Genomic DNA, 17,285 nt, shown 5'->3' with positions numbered 1-17,285 from the left:
ACAATTTCAGTAAAAATACAGAACAACAGTTTATAAAACAATCAGCATTCCTAATACAGGGTGCTTATAACTATCCCAAAAATATACTCAGAAAACATGCAAGATAAGAATGAAAGGACAATGTCAGCGTACCCTAATAAATGAGAGAGAACGGAAAAGTAGAGAAGAGGGAGAAGAGGAGGGAAATCAACATCGCTAATAAAATATCCCAAGCATAGCTTCCGCTTCTGCCATCTGGCGGGGGGGAAGGGGGCAAACACTCCATGGAGCACCAGGAGGTACTGCGAAATTGCGTATGCATGAAGGAAAAAGCCCCAGAAGAGTTAGCAAGGTACCTTAATAGACTAGTAACATGTTCGGAAATTAACAATGAGAATGCTACCTTTAGCATTTTGGTCAGTCTGTTATTAGCAATCCTCATGTCCTATTTGTTATAGGAAAGTCTATGGTATCAAGTACTAGTGTACACACCAGCAGTATATATAAACTGCAGCACAAAAGCAAGGGGAGAAATGGGTCATTTTCAAATCCATGCAAGGTAACTGCAAAGTGGAAGCAATGAACTCCAATCTCTGCCACCAGAAATAGGACACGAAATAACGAACAGAACTATATCAAGGGAGGGTTTGTTTTACACAAGCTGTAACCGAAAAGACTGTTATTATGTGCAGATACAGACAGACTGGGGAGATTGTGGACCCTCCCCTCAGTGGAGGTTTTTAAGAGCAAGGCAGTCAAACATCTATCTGGAATATATTAAATCCTTAAACCACAGGAGAGCTGATCACATTTTGGAGGAAAAAAGAGAGAAGGAAATGCGTAACACATGATCTCTCAATGCTCCTTCCAGCCTTACCTTTTACTTTTCTTCATCTTAATGAAGTATTTTCTCTCGTAAAAAAACACATTTTCTTATGCGTATAAGCAATGTCACAACACAAATAAGCAATGAGCAGGATACAATTTATTAATTTGCACGCATAGGCTATTCACGTGTCAGAGGGATAGAAAGAGAGATCAATCAATAGCTAGCAAATAAAGCAGAGTCTACATACCACCAAGCAATTTGGGCTCTCAACCTCAAGGAATTTCCTTGTCAGGCGTCCCCAAACCAGGGAGGAGGCGACTTGCATCTGTCTCTCCTAAAGCGAGTCCCCTTCCCTTACCTATTGATATATCTGACAGTGATGACCACAAGTCATACAACAAAGCTTTGTTCAGCTGGTGGAACTAAGATGTGGTTCAGATGAAACAAAGATGTGGCTCCAGGGGGTCACTTCTTGGCAGACTGTCCTGCTGACAGGACAGTGCAGCTGTCCAGGTCTTATTAATAAAGCAAGTTATATCAGCCTTCAGGTATCCGCTYACATTAATAACACTGACTGGACGGCAGCCTCCCCTACACTTACAGGCTTCAAACTCACTATTTCAGTCATTTCCAAAAACAAGGGTAGGAAAAAACATGCTTGAGCATTAAAAAGAATAGAACAGAATATGAAAGAAAGAAACAGTATTCTGACTACTCTGGAAAATGCTTTGGTACTCAGAGAACTCAAAGAACTGATATTTGACACTGAAATACCTTTTTTGCTATCTCAGGGAAACTGTCAAAATAGGTCTAAGTTATCAGTCTCTAAAAACTTCAGCTTCCACATACTGAGTAAAGACAGAATTCAGCAACTGAATTCCAATTCCCTGAAAATCCTGTTAAATGAGACTTGGTTCTCAAAAGCAGCTCTCACTGTTAGGGAGTGGGCAGAAAAAAAACTAGCTTTCTTGGCAAGTAAACTGGGACTGAGGACCAGTGGGAAGCAACAGCACATGATACAAATGACTACAAGAGAAGTAGCAGTGAGATGGTAGGATAAGAAACYGAGGTCATACTGAGGTTGGACAAGGCCAGAGAAAGACTAAGACCCAAAGCAAATCTGGAGCAGTAAAGGATTGGGAATGCCACTGCAGTGTTCAGATCAGACAGACTGGTCAGATGAGGAATGGGGCTGTCTTGTGGGACAGGCTACAAGACAACAAGGCCCTGGGAAGCTGGAGAAACAGAGATGTCTGAGATCAGTAGGTGAAAAGACCGGGAGACCCCTCCTGCAGTCAGGGAAGCACAGACCACCTACCTCCCAGAGGTCAGTCACGGTTATCCAGTAGAAGAAACTTTTCGCCTGCAGGACTACAGTCTCCCTTCGTAAGAAAATTAAATGACAGTAGTAATAATCTTAAGTCAGAAGGCATGAAAAAGAACACTACTGCTCCACACAAGGGTGCTCAACACTGCCATGAGGAACTGGCCTGTATCCCTGCTTTTGCCCTGGCATCCAATGCAAAGATAGACCAATCACTGAAACCATATAGTGCCCAACGGTGTTGCCCTTTTGTTGGATGTTTCTTTGTTTTTGAGTACCTTTCTTGGTTTGTCTTACAGTGGAGGAAAGTACTGACAGTTATAGCTAAGCTGAGCGAGAGCTAACCTTCAGGCATACAACCTTTATAATTACTGACTGCTATATAACCTCAACAGTCCTAACAATAAATAATAAGGGATTCAGATGTTGCACACTCAAAGGTAGTGAATACTTAAGGCTTTAATGCTCTATGCCATCTCTATAAATATAAAACCCTCTGCAAAAGGGGTTTATCTCAAACAAATTCTTAGGGTGGAAATGGCCTACACTTTCCCTCAAAACCAACAAACCAAAACACACTAAACATTTCTAATTTGTGTCCAAGGGAAGCTAACAGGAAAATTAATTCTTCTGCTTTTACAGCTGTGTTTTATTAAATACAACAATGGAAAACTGGAATGAGGTAACTCATCTGTAACTTCTTCAATATAAAAACCACTGGTCTTCTGGTGAGACAATTTAATTAAAGGACCTGAAATCAAGTATCACCTTATCACTGCATCTTTGCAGACTTTCTAATCCAAAAACAATTAGAGGCTTCCTCGGGAAGCCTGTCTGCTTGGTCCTCAAGAAATTTTTGCTCTCTTCATTACCTTGAAAACCTGGCTTGAGACCTTGCAGGTAGGCAGGCCCTTTGCTCCCCCTCTAGAGTTTCCCACTCTGTGCTTTACTGTAAGCGCCCTGTTTACTGTGTCTCACTCAGTTGCCTTTCCAGCCTGCATGCTCTCAGGGAGAGTATAACCCCAATTTGGTCTAAATATGCATCAGCCATAATAACAAATTGACAGTTTTCCCATCTCATGCACAGCCTTTTTAACAAAAACATACAATACACAGTTAGATATACATACACACGCACAAAGTAAACAAATTTAACACCTAACACATTCAGTCATAGTACCTAAAAAGCACTCAGATCATAGAAATTTTGCTAAAGAAACATTAACAAGCGAAGTAATAGTTCTTGTTTAAAAAATAAAAAGGCTTTCTATTATATGCATGTAAGAAAGACACACTGAAAAATGAGGAGACTATAAAACACTGAATAAATGTTCTGTGCATTGTGTGCACTAAAGGAGGGAAGGGATTTAATAAACAGTCGAAGAAATTGTGAACAAGCAATTAAAGAATTTAATAATGTAATTTATTAATAATACAGTGTATATTAAAAATGATAAATATATTAGTAATGTAATTTAATATAATAAGGAAAGAAGGCTAGTTAAGATACAAGCTAAACTCTAACACTTCCTCATTACTGTTTTTAATTGGGTTTTGTGATTTTCTACAGTCATTACACAGAACACCACACTGGATGCTGTGTAGAATCCATGAAATCCAAATCTTAGTCCTCTGTTACCTTCTGCACATAGCTATATTATCTTCTGCCTGTAACTACATAACTATCCAAATATATGATTTACCTTTCAAGTTAAAAGAATGAAATGAAAAAAAAAAAAAAAAAAAAAAAAGACAGACCCTTAGCATAGTAACTTCAGCTTATTCATAAGCTACATTCATTCTTGACAAACAGTCTTTAAGGTGACAGGCTGCAAAGAACTGGAAGCAGTCTGCCAAGAATTTAACGTTTAAGTTGCCCAAGAGAACAACTTTTTCATATGTACACTAACAAAATCAGAGAACAGACTGTATTGGTCAATTAGCCCAGAGCAATCTTTTATTCTCACCGAAGAACAAGGTTCAGAGGCAAGGATACCTAATCTGGAGATGACTCAAATCTTTTGAAGATGCTTTTTAGGTTTCTGGAATTAGGTTCTTATGACCCTATCGTGGGAGCTATATCCAATTACTTACTGGATATTTTAGTTCACTGAAGAAAAGAGAGTAGAGCTTCCAGTTACTAACATCTTTCATTTTGGTGTCTAACTGACACCTACCCTGAATTGTCAATTTTTATAATTTAAGTGTTAAGCCATTAAAATAGCTTCAGTTTTGCTTTCTAAAGCAGTTAAAGCCCACACCTAATCTCAAAACTAAGTTAACTCAGCATCTTACCTTAATAGCAGCAATATTTTAAATATTAAAATATTAGGCATTAAATAATACCTAATTTTGAGCACACTTCATATCATTTTCAACTAAATGTAAAGTTTTAAGATTTTGTTTCTCTTTCAAGAAGATGAGCAAATGTTTTTGATCAACAGAACTCACTCAATACAATACAGTAAGGTAAACATGCCTATGTAGGAAAGCAGAGTCTACCTTGTAGAGCTTTAAATCTCCATTCACATCATCTGCACTACATCCAAACAATGCAACTGGATGGTGTTCAAATTATAAATTCATGAAATATATCAACTGTAAACAGAGAATAATATTTATACGATATACATGATTACTGGTTCTCAACATTTAGCAATGAATTGTGACTGCAATTCTCCTGCTGTTACGGTCATTTTGACAGAAATGTGTATGACTGATTTGCCTAACTAGGAAAAAATAGATGCTTTAAATGTATTAGCTAATATGGTTAAAAATGAATATGTAAATGAAAATACAGCACTATTTAAAGAGGTGACTATCCAGTCTTTTCCATAATACAATGTTTCTCATTAACAGGCATCCTCTTCTTTTAGACTGCACTGGAAGATTAATTTTTAGCTTCCATAATGTTRTAATTACATAGCTTAAATGATTATTTTTTTGAATCTTTACCAGTACCTTCCTGATTTTTGGCAACAAAATCTGAGTTCAGAGAATCATCACCACTAAGAAAGCTGCCTACACGCATACACATCATTTACATTCTCTTCGGGGGGNGCCTACTCTATCCAAACTGTGCGCTTACCTACCATCAAATGACTACTTTTTCTATTGCTGGTATTATTGTTTCTGTGTCAGTCTTTTTTCCACATGCTGAAACCCCAGTAGGACATTCACTTAAAATAGGATCAAGAAAGAGAAAAGCTACTGCCTACAACAAAGTCTTACCCACTAAAGGAAACAACAACAAAACATTCAACAAAAAGAGAAAAAATAAAGGAAGAAACAGAAAAATGGATGATTTTTGAAGCATTACTAATTACTTATACATGCCATGATTTACATATTGATAAAAAGAATGTCAGGAGGATGCAGCATACTACCCAGAAACTAATTCCTTATGAGAAAATTGTTCTCAGTAATTTATGTACGCATGGATGATAATTCTGCCCTGGAGATACACCTCAACCATTGCCAGCAGAACATGGTCTAGAATAAATATACAGAACATATATATATATAGAATATATACACATATATAAAATGTAAATATAGGAACACTCAAGCACACTACCCTATCTACCAAGATTAACRGCAACTTATTCATTAGCTTAGCAGCAACATATGTGGGCTTTGACAACACGGTGAAAAGTTACATAAAAAAAATATACTGCTTTACCATAATGTCTGCTTCAGTTTGAGACTTATTATTAAGGCACAATATGTACTTATAATTAATCTCTCAATTGAAAGACTAGAGATGGCACTTAAGAAGACAGTTGATACTGGCAGAGATACTAACATCTGTTTTCTCTCTTTTAAAGGAGATGGTAGAGAACTCACTGATAGACTAAGTTCCCTTGCTGTATGCAGAGAAAACAGTATTGTGACAGAAGAAAGGAAATGCCACCCAGCCTGTTCAACTAAGAAAATGAAACAATTCTGGTTATTAAAAGGATACTGGTGAATAGTTTTTACGGTGGTAGTGAAAAGCTGCTTCATTGTCCCTCATCTTTAAATATACCAGAGTAAAGGGGAAAAAAAAAAAAAAAAAAAAAAAAAAAAAGGACTGATGATTGATCTTCTCTAATATGAGTAATAACAACTCTCTAGTAACTATACAGAAAATGCAGATTCTTCAGCTTCAAAAACCTACAGCCTCTACAATCTACACAAAATACTTTTCAGATACTGAAGTTCAGACGTATCAAAAGTAACACTGCTGCCCCCTTATTAGCTATCATGTCTCTTTTCTGTGTAGGAGAGTTTAGTTTTGTTCAATACATTACACACTTCTTAGAAAATAATACAGAAGTAAACAATATCTACCTACCTACCTACATCAACCCCCAAAAGCTAAAGAATGCAAGGCTAAATCGAAACTTTGCCCAAGGAAGGATTAAATACTCTTGTTGATTTTTGTAAGGGAAAATGTACTGAAAATGCTTACTTTTGAGACTAGACCTATTTATAGAGTATTTACATTTAGAGCTTGAGCAAATACATAGGAAACAAACTCATGACCATAGTTTCAAGAAAGGATTCAGAGAACTGGTAGTTCCTGTTTGGAACTGAGAGCTTCTTAGCTGAATACATTTGTAAGAGGTATACAATGCTGTAACCTGCTTTAGCCCTCCATGACACTTTGAACTGAGCTGTAGGTGGGTGGACTGAATTGGGAATCCTTACTTTGGACCTCTCCTCACAAATAACTTCACCCCACAAATAACACAAAATAGCACGCCCATTTTGCATGATCCTGACAAACATGTAATAGGCTTAAAGATGTCTGGTAGAAAGACAGGAAAGAAAGGATTACTATAACAGTGCCCAGACTAAAATTAATAAAGAGGGCTGTAAGGGCTAGATTTCATGTGGCAGACCAGATCCCAAGTCTCTGTAATTCTTATTGCTTTCCTCATTGCAAGTACATTTATCAAGAAAAAAGTATTTTCTGTAATCCCCAAACACTGCAGTGAGTTCCAGCTAGTCAGGTTAGCACTGAAGAGCAGCTCTATTATGCCGGTCACCCAAATAAATACATGAAGCTATCGCATCACTATTTAAATGGTTAGGTTATTTGACATYTATGTTCCCACCGATCAGCTAAGCATCTTGCTTACTCCAATACCTCTTCATGTTACTGGGACAACTCTGATTTACAAACTCTCATGAACAAAAAAAAATCAGCTTCTGTCTTTGGTGATATTTAAACAGTCACATATGAGAAAACAAGAGAAGATGACATTGAGAATCACAGCTGTCATATTCCATAAATGTGCCAAGTGTTATGTTCTTTTCATTAGTAAAATTCATTCTTGAAAAGTACTGTGAGAGGGGAAGAAACAGTCAATATAAAAGTAAAAACAGACTGCATCAATGAACCCAATACACCACACAGTTGAAGTTAAAGATTAGTGGCTCAGGTAATACAGATCAACAAAGAGCACACTTGAGTATTGTCTGTTACAGACTTATGACCACCAGGGTTCTAGAAGAGCCATAGCTTTGATTTCAGAGAGCACTGTCTGCAGGACTTTTGAGTGTTCAGCATGCCTAAAACCATTTTGGAAGTCTGATATTTTGTTAAGAATTTAATAACAGTAGATTTTGTAGTGTGATTTACTTAATGAAGTTAAATAACATTATCCAAAAAAATTCTTAAAAGATGAGAGGTACTCCTGCCAAGAAGTAAACATTTTGATTTGGATTGTGGAAATGCTGGAATTTTACCTGCAAAACTGCACTGAGATAGGATGCTTATCAGATGCTTTGGTATACATTGAAAAATTTTAGTTTTAAGATTTCCCCCCTATAGAATAGGGAACGCCCTCATATTCAATTTTATATTCAAAGAAACGTTGCCTCTTACTAAAATGAGCACAGCAAAGTCAAGCACCCAACAAAGGTCCTAAAAGCACTGCAGAACAAAATAATAATCAGCCTGATTTACAGATGAATAAACACCAACAGAGCTGTTCGAAGGGAAGAAATGAAAAGCATGACCCAAACTTTTACCTTTTTTGAGTTTTTAGAGTAAGGGAAGTTATAAATCTAGATTTCACAGCGTGTATATATATATATATATATATATATATATGTATGTATATGTGTATGTATATATACACACATTGTATATATGTACACACGCATTTTTATGCGCACATACACATTTTTATATATATAAAAACATTCAGATGTTCAGATAACTGAACTAAAGGTGTTGTAAGAACAGGACTCAAAATCTTAGGCAAACTAACTATTCCTAAGTAAGCCACTTAAGCTTCTCATGTCGTATTTCAGTAAGGCACAACACGAACTGAAAGTACAGATGCCCACATGAAACAGCTGGGGAAAAAAGCGCAGGTATTAAATTATTTACAGAAGACAATCTGCTGAATGAGAAATAGGGTAAGAGACAGAAATATAACACATTTAAATATCCCTTTACTGAGTATTACAAATTCAATAAACTAATATGAACAGTCAGGAATAAAGTCTGTGACAAGAAACTTAACAACACTACACATTTCATTCTGTGTCACTGAAAGGTTCCAAAAAGCAGTGCAGAGCTGAAATACTATTACGTGTATCAAATCCCTCCTACGACTGAGCTCAATGGACATTCCACTACAGAGCAATTTTAATATTTGAAGCATCAAGGTACTACAGACACAAAGAGAATTAACACTCCAACTACACCTACTGAACAAATACCCTAACAAATCCCAGGTAATCCTTCCCAGAAGTAAAGTTTCATTTACTGCACATACAGCAGTGTGCAACTGAAAGACAAAGTCAGTTACAAGCAATCTTCCCCTACGTATTTTTTTCTGTAATTAGCCATCAAGGCAAATGCTGGTGTCTACTGTAGTTATACCTGTACAAGAGAGAATACAGAACAGAAAGTTCTTTGGTTCTCAGAAGAAATACACCCTTAGGTAGTGTCAGATGCTAAGAGGAAGTCAACCTCCATTTCACCAAGGCACTCACTGGACAGATTCTGCCATCCAGGATACAAGGCTTGCTCCTCAGCCACCTCATGTAATGGCTGCAGCATGATGTGTAGTATTATTGGACAGCCTAGCCTGCACTGCGTGATGTTCTTTTTCAAAGCAAGCAGGAATGTGCCCTAGGCATCACAACCTGGCAGAGAAGTCAACCACAGCAATCTACTTGGATATGAGAGCCAAACGATCTTGCAGCATCTGTGTAGGTCATGTTTTACTGTTAAGGTCCACTCACTCACCTCCTCTATTTCCAAAGAGATCCTTCGAAGAAGTGTTGAATTGTACTAGGTGAAAAACTGCTCTGAGGATCCAGTTCTTGCACAGAACCTAGGCCAGACAGCAAACTGGATCCTCTTTACATCCACAAACACAAACAGATTTTCTGGGTCTTTTTTCCCCTAGCTCCTCCTGCTTTGGCCTGGTGTGCCAGACATACTTGCTGACCCAGCCAGAAGTGGATTAGGCCAAACCGGATATTTATGTAAATCAAGAATTTAGACAAACTGTCACCCTTTGCAGCTAGAATCCTACATTTAGGATGTTTTTTAATATTTCTTAACTCTGACAGGTTTAACTTGTGTCAGCAATCTTCATCTATTTCAGAGGAACATGTAAAAGAGGAGCCAGAGACATCTTAAAACGTACCACAGAAGTGAAACATATGGGTAACAAACTCAAATTATAGATTCCTGCTGTTCAAAACCAGGACTGTGTTTGCTTGCTTTTATAGATATTTAAGTATTTATATGAAATATTCAAGAAACCACCCTTCTCCAAAAGCTATTAACAATTAGGCTAAAAGTTATTTCTCATTTTATGAAACATCTTAAGTTGCTCTTCATTTAATCTATTATTATAGAAAAAATATTAAGTATTTTTAAGTAAACTGCTCATGAAATATTAATGTAAATATAAGAACACGCATTATGTGTTTCATATCTGCTCCAGTGTTTAGTTGATCACTTTTGTTGAGTATCTCCAAATATTTTAACCCTCTGTTTTTTTTTAACTACAGTACAATATAGTCAGTTTAACGTAAGTGTTTGAGTTCTAGTAATACAAATTCTGTACCTGCTTTTTCCTTACTGCTGTATGGGAAATTTTACTTCTCAGACCTGCAGAATTCCAGGACTCCAATGTTTTTTCTGGTTTTGGAGTCTTTTTAATTCAACATATTCAGATTTCAATGCAAACAACACAGCTCCTTTCAAATAAGGTATTCTTCAAATCATATGAGAGGAAAAAAAAGGTTTTTACCATAAAGATCTAAGAATACTGGGGTAGTTCTGCCCTGCAGAGATCTTCTGAAATAATTACTTCCCCAGTGGAGAATTTATAAATGGTATGAAAAAATCTGCTTTACTGTAAAAAAGTAGGAGCTTTCTTCTGTTATTTCTTATTTAAGTAAAACACCAATTGCTTTCATAATGCATGGTGCTCATTTGAGAAAGCAGCAACTCCTGCATGAAGAACACATAATTAATAATTACATAATCTGAACACATGTGTAACAGATTCACTGTTTAGATAGATCTATCATCATCAACTAACTCATTCCAGTTTTACTCCTGAGCTTAAAAAAACATAAACCAAACAAACTTCCATTTTACTACAGGAAACTGATACCCTAAAAACTTAAATGGTTGTAAAGAAAAAATCGATGTCTGAGTAAAAACTGGATTTCAGGAGTTTCTGATACCACAGTCAATACTTGAAATGCATGTTCTCAATTAAAAAAACAAAATTACATCTGGATGCATAATAATGCATCAAACAGGTGCATTTATACCCTCAGGGAAACCACCTAGAAAAAGCTGTTCATAAATCCTTCTTATAAAATTAAAGCCAATAATCAATTAAAGCAAAGAGTGGGATGCAAAAAAACACAGAACTATAGAAACATCATAGAAACAGACACAAATTGAATGATTGAAGACACTATGGTCTGTGATATTTTCAGACTATCAGATTTTCTTCATTTAAGCTTCTCTGAATCTTGCCATTTACTCAACAGGCATAAAATGGACTCCTCAACCTTGTAATTTAACATATTATTAATATTTACTATCTCTTCACTTTCTATTTCAACCGCATTTATCATTCAAATGTGCAAAGCAGTAAGCATATTTAGGCCACTATGTAACCTGTATTGTTCTTTAAAGAACTAACGGTCTTTAATTTATACAGCCTCAAGGCTGATGCACTCAGATCAGTTTCACACAAATTGATAACATGATTTGCTTTAAATACAAGACTACAACTGCAGTTGTCTTTTTTAAATGTACAACTTCGAGTATGACAGATACACTTTTTGGTACCTAATACTTTCCCCAAAATATATTTGCAACTGCGCTGTTTCTCATTCAGTTGCTTAAGGGGATATCTTAAGCTTTTGGATTTATGTTAATCAGAGGAATTCACATTGGAACATTCATGTAGATACATACACACTAAATCAAGATGCATTAACACTTCAAGTTAAAAGTCAAAATATGTATTGCTTTGTAAAAGCAAAGACACTTGCACTATCCTATAACACTGTTCATTCAATTAGGTTTAATTTTCAGAAATATCTAGCCATATTTGTTTCTTCCAACCACAATTCTTACAACTTTTTCAGGCTCCCAATCAATACAAACCATTAGCAACTATGTTACCACGAAGAAACAGAACTGATATTTTTGCTGCTGATTTATCCTTCGGTCTCAACTCACCTGAATTTGAGTGTGAACCAAGTGTGAATTTTAGTTTGAAGGACTACCAATATACAACATCTGTGTTGTATAACAAAAATAAAGCATATACCCAGTGCACTGTGATGGGAATTAATTGAAAAAGTCTTACCTGTGGGCAAAAAGTCTCTATGTGATTAGCTGCCATCTGGACAATTTTCATCCCATCTTCATTTGTTGATAATGAGCAAGCAAGATTAGCAACCTTAAATAAATGAACAAAGATGTAGTTTTGTAAGCAAGTATTCATCTCTAGAATCTAAAATAGGCCAAAAATATCTCTGCCAAGAAACTTACTTTTATTTAGGAAAACAACACATTTATTCATGTCGTGGCCAAGAACATATACGAACAAGGAAATTCTGGAAAAAATAAAAGGTAGSGGGAGCTGTGGAAAGTGGTGAAGGAACAAGAAATCTTACGATTTATCCCCAGTTTAGATTCAGCACTTAATAGCAGTAGTATGGTACTCTCTGCTATTTGGATACTATTAGATTTCAAATTAGGATCCTAAGGCTAGATTGCTTGTGATTGCTTTGTTTTTCTGAGCCTTTCAAACCACGTGCCCAGCATTTTCTTTTTCTCCTTACTTTTAGGACGTTCAAGATCAAGTGACATTAGTCTTGCTATGCCATACTAAGATACAGATAGAGTGATCTATACCCTGAGCTATCCACAGATAATTGATCAGTGGTATGATTTTCTACTAAGATAGTTGTATCAGTACAGTTTATACTGAGAATGTACTTCCACAGATATCACAGATTCTTGTGTAAGTTCCACTTCATATTACTATATACCATGGAGAAAATACAGCTTCCTCTATAGGAAAAAAGGCCCATCCAGGTGGCTTCACAGTTCTACAAGTTTGAGTAAACGGAAGAAAAAGAATGCACATCCACTTCAGTTCTTTGCAACACAGAATCAACAGGAAGTAACAAGTGGACTTGACAAGGCACAGCAGGAGTTGTGGTATGGGGATCGAGTGGATCTTCTCACTGTGTTAAGGTTATATAAAGCCTTTTTTTAACCAACAGCCCTTGTTACTGCAACAGCTAGCGAAATAGCCACTGCTGAAGTAGCTGTATTCCTTGTAAGTCTCATTAACGTTGCATGGATCAAACACTGCACTCTGTAGCACTGTAAGTATCAACACAGATACTAACATGCAGATCTAATTCATAATTATTCAAAACTCACACAATGGTTTATATGGCTCAAGTGCTAAAAAGCAAAACAACTCCTCTTCACTTATTCAAACTTAAGCATACTATTTGTAACAAAGAGTACACAGTGATTCATTGATGATTATCATCAAAGTCTTCCATTAGACTTAGTTAACGGATATAAATACACAGGATTAGTTAGTCCAAATCCACATTAATTAGTTTATCCTGCTAAAATACAGAAGCTGTGACTAAGACACTTTTTGCAGAATGCACAGCACTGCGCGTAGAGTTACACTTCATTAGAAATACTTTATCAGCATACTCCTTGTATTCTTAGACAATTCATCTGTTCCTCACCTGTATGATGCACAATCTTATCTGCTTAAAAGTTAAGGTCAGAATTGAAGAAATCACTTTTTAGAGAGGAGYTCACACTGCTTAACATGTACAATTACTACAAATGTTTTAATATCATTCTAACACAACTTTAAGAGACACTTTATTCCCTCCTAAAAGAAGTTATTTTCCTTTGGGTTGAAGGTCAAGATTTTTCAATGTTGCTTACAAAAAGTAATTCAAATACTACTGAATATTTTAATTGAATATCTTTGCCTCAGTCTCTGAGCTGCTTGTGCATCCTTAATTTAACAACACTAGATTCATTCATGCAACATTACTATACCATCACATATAGAAAAAAAGCCATCTGAAAGGCTAAAATACGTATCTTTTTCCTACAGAGTTGCTCACTCCCTGAAGCAGTAACATTTCAAAGTGCAAGAAAATGCAATAAAAGCCATCCACCAGAATGAAATACACACCCTCAGATGCTTTTTCTCTTTGTCAATAAGCCCCATGTTTCCAGTTTTATTTCAGAGGTCTTAGGAAAACTTTTTAAATTTACTGGGATCCACTGCAAATGCATATATGGTAGGCAGATCCTGGTTTCTATCATCCAGAGTTCTGAGTTCTCTGCTGTATGCAATAATGTTTATGACAGCCCTTGTCATAAACAAAATGGGTAGAACTTTCTTCTGTTAGTACTTAAAGGCATCATTTGTGTGTGCACGCACACGTGCACGCATGCTGCTTAAAATGATGAAGGGCTGTTTCATCAATACTAAATGCCTGCAACGTGTACGAAAACCAAGCCCTGAACTGTGAGATTTCTTACTTTGCCTCCCTGAAAATACCACACACATCTGGGAGGGTTTCTCAAAAGAGACAAATCCTTTCCATGCTAGAGTCCACCTCCTAAGCAACATAAACTACACAAATAAAWCACATTTTATCTTCTAAGCTGAATCACTACCTTATCTTCAAGAGTCTTCAAGTCCAAGTACATTGTACTGTCAAAATAAGTTAAACTGCAGAATGAAGAGCCAACAATTCTCAGTCAGAAAAGCATTTTCTTTTCCAAGAGCAAAGTTTGTCAGGGCAAAGACAAAGGTTTCTAGGGGAGGATGGTCTGACTGAAGCTAGCTCTAATAGGAACTTTAAAAAGTCACCACAAATTTTTCAGCTTTTTTCTGCCTGTAAAAACAACTTACTTCTTCAACTTATACTGCACAGTGCAATGAGTCTATTCATTATCTTTCCCTCCAAACACTTCCAAGATACTACCAAAGTAAACCCACACAGCTCTTACAGGAAGATATGATGATGGACAATGAACCATCCAAGGTGAGTTCTAGTAATGTTACCTGATACATTAATTAGGATACAGTTTTAACTGGGACGGGAGATACCTTCGAACTAGAAAGATGACTGCAGTGGCAGCAGTAGATATAAAATACTCCATGCATCTGACTGATTTTCAGACTATGAAGACACCAAAGACAGTATTATTTGACGTCCGTTATCTGCGCACAAAATATATACCAATGCACATTCCCTTCATGTTCATTAATGCAAAAAAGCTTTTTACAGGTACTTTACCCCAAGTTTTTACTTTCCATATTGAACAAGGGTCTAGACTTCTTTATTGGAGGGCAGGAGTCCCCCCCTCATTTCAGATTCAATGAACCAGAAACTCTTCAGACTAGAAATTGTTCAAGAATGGGAAGATCTGTGCACACAAGATGCAGCAAGTAAAGTAATTATATTCTTCTCTCACTAGCTTACATATTACAGGAGGCATGCATGTATATATGTGTAAGAGCTTTTTGTCTGAAAAACTGTGCATAAACTGAGCTGAAAAAGTTCATCAGATAGGTTCACGTGTGACTGTGCTTCAAAGGAAAAGGAAGGGATATTTAGAGGTTAAGATACATTATATATGAACTCATTCACACTGCTGGTACAAATACTTTGAGATGGAAAGCTTTTTGTCTTGATTATGCTCACTCAAGTACACTTATACTTGGTACCTTCCACTCACTTTATATCCTCAGCCTTTTTCAATCTCATGTTTTCAAATGCTTTCCATTGAGATTATAAGGTAAAAGAGAAAAAACATACAAAAGCATCTTGGAGAATGCCAATTACTTCCAGTGGTGACTTCAGAAAGGCTTGATAACCTGCAACAGCAAATGCCCTGAAGTCATGTGTTACTGGCAGCAATGAAGAAAACATAACATCCTTCCTGTTGACAGAAGAGGAAGTATTTCCAAGTCCAGTAAGATCCTCTAGAAAATCAAGGATCACAAGCTAAGTGCCTTGGCCACAGGCCTTTTTACTAGAAAACCAAGAGGTCTTACCACATTGACTTTGCTGAGGAGGAGAAGGAAGGTATGATCCTATCGGTGAAGTGGCCTTAGGAGACATTAGTCACAGACCAATGTAGTTTGATACGGTTTGAGAATGGATTTTGGTTGAAAGTTAATTCTAACCTGAACAATGGATCTGTTCACAAGGAAATTTCCACTCCTTCCAAGTTTTTGGCTCAGATTTTAACTGATGCTGCGTTTTTCAATAGTATGTTCCTCACCAAAGACAACAATCATCTTACATATCCATCATGGGGGGGGGGGGGAAGTATCCTCTTCAAAATGGGCCATACTTCAGAAAAAATGTCATTGAGAAGGGAAGAGGAAAGATTAGTGAGAGAGAAAAGAAGTTACTTTGAACAAATGAAGTAGGATAAAATAAGTACAGCTAGTAAAAATGAGAAAATAAATAACACCCCCCCCCAAAAAAAGAAAAACTGTAAACAGAGGCTGATGTTTAAAAGTTGTCTCAGAGTGCTTTTAGACAACTGAAAGAAACTGCAGGATGCCCTATCCATGGCTACCACCTACATGCCATACATGTAAAGACAGAACAGGAATACCCATTTGAAATGTTAAGGCAAGAGGTCTCCATTCTTGAGTGCCTATATGTACAGGGGTACATGCAGATAATCACTCCAAGAAAAACATTACTTTTTTGCTCTATACTTACTGATACTGACCAGGACCAGAAAGCCAACTGCTTTCAAGTTGTTAAGTTAAATTACAAGCAACTGAAATACTCGTGGTTTAGCTTTTTTAAAATAAGAAGTGTAATTAGATAATAATCTACCTGTCGAATGATTTTAGGTGTAAAAATCAAACAGAAAGCCACAAAGCCTTGCTTCAGCGCACAACTGCCATTTAAGAATTTACTGTTTACTTCACTAAATACTTCACATACCTTAAAAAAGTTTTCTACACTTTTACTAAAACTATTCTGTTCCATAAACTGACATACACAACACAAATCAAAAAACTTGTTCAGGTAAGAGTTTGGTCAACCTCTGCGAAAGAGAAGTCTAACTAGTCACTTTCTAGGTTGAAAATACTTTATTTACTAATTCATTATTTTATTCAACCTCAGGATTAAGCCTTAGTTTCAGAGTTTATGTAGGTTCTTTCTGAGATTTGGTCCAGTTTTGCAGCAGTTAATACATTTTTCTTTTCCTCCTCTGTTGGAAGATTTGAGGGTCTCCTAAGTCAAGGCTTCCCTCATTTGGTATAGCTTACAGATAAGCCTTTACCTAAGCTCCACACAAAAACCACCTGATCAGCAGTGGAACTGAAAATTAGATCACCAAAATGCTAACCCCCAAGAATTCCCACAAATCCCTTTGAAGAGTAGGAAAGTTCTCCCACAATTAATGGGGGAGGTGGGGAGGCAACCAGGGGTTATATAATGGCATCTCTACTAAAAAGAATTTATGGAGAAGTTCTTAAACAAAAATTAATACATTTTGCCTCACCTGAATAATGCAAATTTGAAGTTGATGCCTGTATCGTAGTGTTTAGAACTGCAACACAGAAC

General features: G+C 36.5%; 1 protein-coding gene across 3 annotated transcripts in view; it reads right to left on the bottom strand.

Annotated features, from left to right (window-relative positions):
• Positions 1 to 17,285, bottom strand: part of CTNNA3 (catenin alpha 3) — a 446,797-nt gene that overhangs the window by 132,463 nt on the left and 297,049 nt on the right. For all 3 annotated transcript variants that reach the window (XM_085301619.1, XM_085301618.1, XM_085301620.1), the window contains exon 10: positions 11,990 to 12,082. In XM_085301619.1, the coding sequence (XP_085157745.1) occupies positions 11,990 to 12,082 (93 nt within the window). The remainder of the gene's footprint in view (positions 1 to 11,989; positions 12,083 to 17,285) is intronic.

Source organism: Rhea americana, unplaced genomic scaffold (assembly GCF_003343005.1).
Source record: "Rhea americana isolate MKP2758 unplaced genomic scaffold, rheAme1 scaffold_179, whole genome shotgun sequence".
Taxonomy (NCBI): domain Eukaryota; kingdom Metazoa; phylum Chordata; class Aves; order Rheiformes; family Rheidae; genus Rhea; species Rhea americana.
This window is presented reverse-complemented; position numbering and strand designations above follow the sequence as displayed.